This window comes from Sinocyclocheilus rhinocerous, unplaced genomic scaffold (assembly GCF_001515625.1).
Source record: "Sinocyclocheilus rhinocerous isolate Xijiao unplaced genomic scaffold, SAMN03320098_v1.1 scaffold1482, whole genome shotgun sequence".
NCBI classification, from domain to species: domain Eukaryota; kingdom Metazoa; phylum Chordata; class Actinopteri; order Cypriniformes; family Cyprinidae; genus Sinocyclocheilus; species Sinocyclocheilus rhinocerous.
This window is the reverse complement of record NW_015624221.1, coordinates 734,467-740,566: the sequence shown is the minus strand read 5'-3', so window position 1 is coordinate 740,566 and position 6,100 is coordinate 734,467. Positions and strand designations below refer to the sequence as shown.

The 6,100-nt window shown below is 38.7% G+C and overlaps 1 protein-coding gene across 1 annotated transcript in view; it reads left to right on the top strand.

Annotated features, from left to right (window-relative positions):
* Window positions 1-6,100, top strand: part of LOC107739685 (tensin-1-like) — a 207,344-nt gene that overhangs the window by 38,955 nt on the left and 162,289 nt on the right. The window contains exon 2 of the mRNA XM_016551885.1: window positions 660-774. Coding sequence (XP_016407371.1) covers window positions 660-774 — 115 coding nt within the window. The remainder of the gene's footprint in view (window positions 1-659; window positions 775-6,100) is intronic.

The window sequence follows — 6,100 nt, the reverse complement described above, 5'->3', positions numbered from 1 at the left end:
TATCCAAAGCGACTTACAAATGAGGACAATAAAAGCAGTCAAAACTAACAAAAGAGCAGCAATATATAAGTGCAAATGACAAGATATATATATATATATATATATATATATATTATATATCATTATATTAATTAATTAAATTAAATATATATTGGTTTTATTGTACTTTTTTGGCCATTAATTTACAATAGACATTTTATATTTTTATACTTCATGAATTGGTTCAAACTGTCCATTTTAGTTAATTGATTCAAAACGTTTTGTTTTGTGTCATGACTTAAATGCGTTTACAGAGCATATTTTTCATATATTACAATGTTTTATGAAAACAAAATCAGGTACATGTTGCTGTTTATTAATGTTATTGTTTATATTGCTGCATATCACTCAATTATATTGTTATATTGCTGCAAAATATTAAATATTATTCTTCCTTGTGATTACGTAGTGTGGAAAACATGTCTTGATTATTTTTAAGTAGATTTTTACAGTATTTTAATTGTTGCATTAGACTTCATTGGCTGTTTGTTTGAAATGACAGTTCCTTTGATTGGTATTATTCTTTCTTTCTTTCTTTCTTTGATCGTATTGCTGTAGTTGTAAGTAGTAAGAGTCCTTATTGTGTCTCTATAATATTCCTTGTTTCTTTTCCACTGCAGCCTGAAGAGTTTGAAGCCGTTCACTCCCACACCTTCCGGCTGAAGACGTTCAAGAAGGGGAAGCAATGCGGCGTGTGCAAACAGACTGTAAACAATGAGGGGCTCATCTGCAGAGGTCAGTCCAGGGGAGGGTGGACCGCCTGGGGGGTGTCTTCCACTGCCCGTCCCAGCATCTGATGAGAGCTAATGGATGTTTGTGAGGGGTGGCAGCTGCTCCCACTGACCAGTCAGTCTGTCCCTCTAATGAAACGTAATCATTAACCCGATTAGAATGTGTGGCGTTGTGTCTCTATAATATTCCTTGTTTCTTTTCCACTGCAGCCTGAAGAGTTTGAAGCCGTTCACTCCCACACCTTCCGGCTGAAGACGTTCAAGAAGGGGAAGCAATGCGGCGTGTGCAAACAGACTGTAATGAATGAGGGGCTCATCTGCAGAGGTCAGTCCAGGGGAGGGTGGACCGCCTGGGGGGTGTCTTCCACTGCCCGTCCCAGCATCTGATGAGAGCTAATGGATGTTTGTGAGGGGTGGCAGCTGCTCCCACTGACCAGTCAGTCTGCCCCTCTAATTAAACGTAATCATTAACCCGATTAGAATGTGTGGCGTTACAGGCAGGGCTTTTACTGCAGAAGGCCAGCGATGGCCGCAGGAAATGACATCACTGCTTATGTGACATTAGAGAGTGAAAGTGCAACACAAGGTTCCCATTATTGCAGGATGTCTGGGGCGGATATTCACCTGTTTTGAGTCCTGCTGTGGTGAAGATTCAGCCGGAATGGAATTTCAGCTTCCATCATGGGAGGTCTAGAAGTTAAATAATGGTTTACGCCTGACGTTTCTACACTAGCACCAGGATTCACGCCAAAAGTGAAGTCATCACCAGGGCTGTTTCTAGGCATAAGTGAACTAGACAGTTGCCTGTAGGCATCTGTCATCGTTTACGCACCCTCATGTCATTCCAAACCTGTATGACTTTCTTCTGTGGAATATAAAAGCAGATATTTTTAAGAATGTTGGTAACCAAACAGTTCCGGCTCCCATTGACTTCTATTATATGGTCAAAAATATAATGGAAGTCAATGGGAATGGAAACTGTATTGTAACGGGGTGAAGAATCACACGACAAGTAATCTCAATCAATACCCCGGAGGGTGGATTTATTGGGGTGATGGGTGTTAGTGAGAAAGGTCCAGGTAGGTGCTCCGGTGCCGTGAGTGCTCTCTTCCGTCTTCCCAGTGCAGAGGGTCCGTGCAGTGCTCCTGTGGGGCTGGTCGGTCACACGCTGCTTTCTGTGGGAAAAGTGAGAGGGCGAGTTAGAGCCTCAGTCTCATGGAGGAATCTCCTAGATGGCAGGGCTTGCGTGGTTTATGTAGCCGCCGCCTGATGAGGTGCAGCTGTGACCGATCAGCCTGTGATGATGATGGCCAGGTGCTCCTCGCTTGTTTCCAGGGCGACGCTGATGAAGCTTCGGGACGCTCGTCACAGTATGCATTTACATTTACATTTATTCAATTAGCAGATGCTTTTATCCAAAGTGACTTACAATTGAGGAATACAACAAGCGATTCATCATAAAGAGGCAAATAAACACAGGAAGTGCTCATAATACAAAGTTTCAGACATTGTTCAGATTAGTACAAGCCTGGGAGGGATAAAGGAAAGACAATGCAAAGTTTTTTTTAATTTTTTTTTTATAATTAGGATGCAGTCAAATGTTGATGAAAGAGATGAGCTTTCAGTTGTGGCTTGGAAATTGTCAGGGATTCAGCATTCCGGATGGGGGTGGTAAGACCATTCCACCAGCCCGGAACGGTGAACGAAAATGTTCTGGAAAGCGATTTTGTGCCTCTCTGTGATGGTACCACGAATCGTCGCTCACTTGTAGATCTCAGGCTTCTGGAGGGGATGTAGACCCCCTCTAGAGTGAGTGGAAGTAGGAGGGTGCTGAGCCCGTGGCTGTTCTATACGCAAGCATCAATGTCTTTAACTTGATGCGAGACGCAACCGGTAGCCAGTGCAGGGAGATAAAGAGAGGTGTGATGTGTGCCCTTTTGGCCTTGTTGAAGACGAGTTGGTTATGGTTATCATCAACATGCTGTAGATCTCAGGCTTCTGGAGGGGATGTAGACCCCCTCTAGAGTGAGTGGAAGTAGGAGGGTGCTGAGCCCGTGGCTGTTCTATACGCAAGCATCAATGTCTTTAACTTGATGCGAGACGCAACCGGTAGCCAGTGCAGGGAGATAAAGAGAGGTGTGATGTGGGCCCTTTTGGCCTTGTTGAAGACGAGTTGGTTATGGTTATCATCAACATGCATCAAAATATCTTTCTTTGTGTTCCACAGAAGAAAGAAAGTCATATAGGTTTGGAATGACATGAGGGAGAGTAAATAATGACAGAATTTCCATTTTTGGGTGGAGTATCCCTTTAAAATAATGAAACTGTAGTTTAGCAAACAATGTGTATTAATTACATTTAAGTGGCTGAATATTTGCACAAGAAAGATGGATTTTGATGGATGGACGTGATCAGAAATACAGATATTTATTGCATATCACTGTGCTTTTGATAGCAATATAGATAATTTTTGTCAGTGTGTGCAAAAGTCTTTTCTGTAACTAATTATTAATGAGCTTCCACAGACAGACTGGCACTTTTACTCCTTGTTTTGTCCTAGCGATTGAAGAATCACTCTTGACCATGTTCTTCTGCTGAATGGTTAGAGTTAGGACATATATGCTCATATAGGGTCATGGTAAAAAGCTTTCAAGCTTACAAATACAGTATGAAGACAGTATTCATCTGGTTTGCTGGGGTTCTGGCAAACCAGATCTCCATTTCTCCACTTCACCGCTTTATTATCATCTGTTACATAAAACCGAGCAGTGCCAGTAGAAACTCGGGTATCAAGAAAGGGTTTTGTTGTTAAACTTTTGTCAGTGCCAATAGCTGCAAAAGCTCTGGCAGGATCAGAGATGTCTGATGATCACAGACAGCAGAAACCTTCAGATCCAGAACAAGTCCTGCACAAGATGGCATGTTTCAGGTTCAATCACATTAAAGTTTAAATTTGAAAACAATATTAAAATAAAAAGAGACTTTAAGCTGTAGTAAGTCTATGACAGATTAGGTAAATAAATGTTATCTTTTATGGTATGTATTTGTCTGTACTAGTTTTAGATTTTTCAGATTTTAATTGAATTTTGTAATTATTTATTTTTAATAATTTATGTTATAATATTTTATGTTTATTTTCTCGCTCTTCTTTTACAGTATTAAGTGACATTTTTCCATATTAGAATGATTGTATGGTCTGCCCTGTTCTCTATATATTATTTACTGATTTTTGTGGGGGGGTTTTGTGTCCCATCTGCAGCTGTTACTTAAAACTACATTTTCAGGCCCTGTATATTTTAGCAACAGTCCTGCTCAGACAAGGACAGTAAGTGATTCTATCCCATTAGTCTCATGCCAACTATAGATTTTTATGGTCGGTCATAAAAAAACAAAACAAAAATCCATACTTATTTAGACAAGCAAGTTATCATGGGAATTTATTAGCCTTGAGTGATGTCTGTATCAAAGCTGTTTGCTGTATTTCTGTGTTCACATCTTAAGTTGGTGTTACACTGCTCAAAGCCATTAGCACTTGAGTCTTTGATTGTGCAGATCATCTTGGTTAATGATTTCCATTCAGTATGCTAGATTTGTCATTGTCACGTGTCTCTAGGGAGTGTATCCCATCTGAGTGGTATTGGGTCATTGAGTTAGAGACAGTTAAGACTAGCTGATTGTATGAGCTGTTAACCTGCTGCTTTGTCCAGTGCATGTCCATCACAACACAAAGGACTGACTCCTCTTAGTGACCTCTGATGGCTGAGGGCTCTGAGATGGAAAGTACAGGACAGAGAGGTTTTATGGTAACCTTTGTGGCTGGATTGGCAAATGGTTGATGCTTTGAATGGGCATCAGGTGACTAGATGTCACTGTATTAACTATGAAGTGATGCAGTGCAGCAGCTTTACATGTGTATGTAATAGCGATGTAATGAAATTGCATAAACTCAATACATTTCTCGTTTTTAATAGATCTTCATTTTGATGAACAGATATCTTTTAGTCTTTTCAGCATGAGCAAAACTTCGTTAAACATAATTTGTAGCAGGCTTAATATCCAGTAATCTCAATAATCTTTATACATTGCTACATTTGATATATGATTTCATATTCTGTTAGGGTTAGGGTTCATATATCGTTTTGGCATGCTTTAAATTGACATGACAGATCAGGTTTATTTTTTATTTTTTTATTAAACACTTGCTTAGGGAATACAGAAGTGAAAAAACATATGCCAAGGAAAAGAGCCAGGGGTTCAAGGATGGCCAAACAATACATAGCAATTAAAATTCAGGAGAGAATTTTGTTGCATTCATTAATGTAGGCAATGTTTGAATCTGTCATGAAAGCAAGTTTTCATTATAGCCACCATTTAAATGTTTATTTCAAAATGGAATTGGAGTAGAATAACATACAAAATTAATATATAACTGCCTTATATGCAATTTATATGTTTATATGCAGTTCAGTTTTTATTTTGAGTCAATGTAAATTGTGATAATCGTAATTAATAATCGCAATTACAATTTCAAGGGAATAATCGACAATTATGATTTTTGTCATAATCATGCAGCCCTAGTATAGGCTAATCCTGTTTTAACTGTCATGAACATCCCTAATGAGACAGTAATACTTTTCTAATCATAAGTGTCTACAGTATCTGCTATCACCCTGACTGAGTATTATGAACTGTTAATTTGGCCGTATTGGCTTGACATGCTCTTTTAGTAGATCATTTGTGATTTCCTCCATCTGAGCTGATATATGAATTGTCTCTGTTTGAAAGGAACCATACCTGCACTAAAAAGCTTTGGGAAGATAAGCATCCTGCCTTGGTGCTCATAAATGAGCACAGTTTTACCGCAGACAGCTGTGTCCCATCTAATGGTAAATAAAGCATGCAGTCCGCAGGTCTGATCACAGTCAAGCACTTGACATGAGAACAGCAGGTCAGATTGAACTCAGCTGCAAAGTTAATATGGGTTGATGTCGTTTTTAGTGCTTGAATTAATTGCAGACGTGGATTGTTTTTAAAGTCTTTGAATGTGTTGTCTGTGATCAGAGACGACACTTCAAATAAACACCATTAACAATTTATCTACTATTCCAGTCAATCAGTTTGCAACCAAAACCATAAGACATCAGTGATAGCACATTTAGAATGAAAATAGCCAGCATCAAAATTGAGCAATCGTCCACAAAAAAAAATAAAATTATCATGATTTTTAGACATGCACTGGAGTGTAAAAAAAATTACATTTAAATTAAATTAAACATTTGAAGTAAATGTTAATATAATTTTGCAATTATATATATATATATATATATATA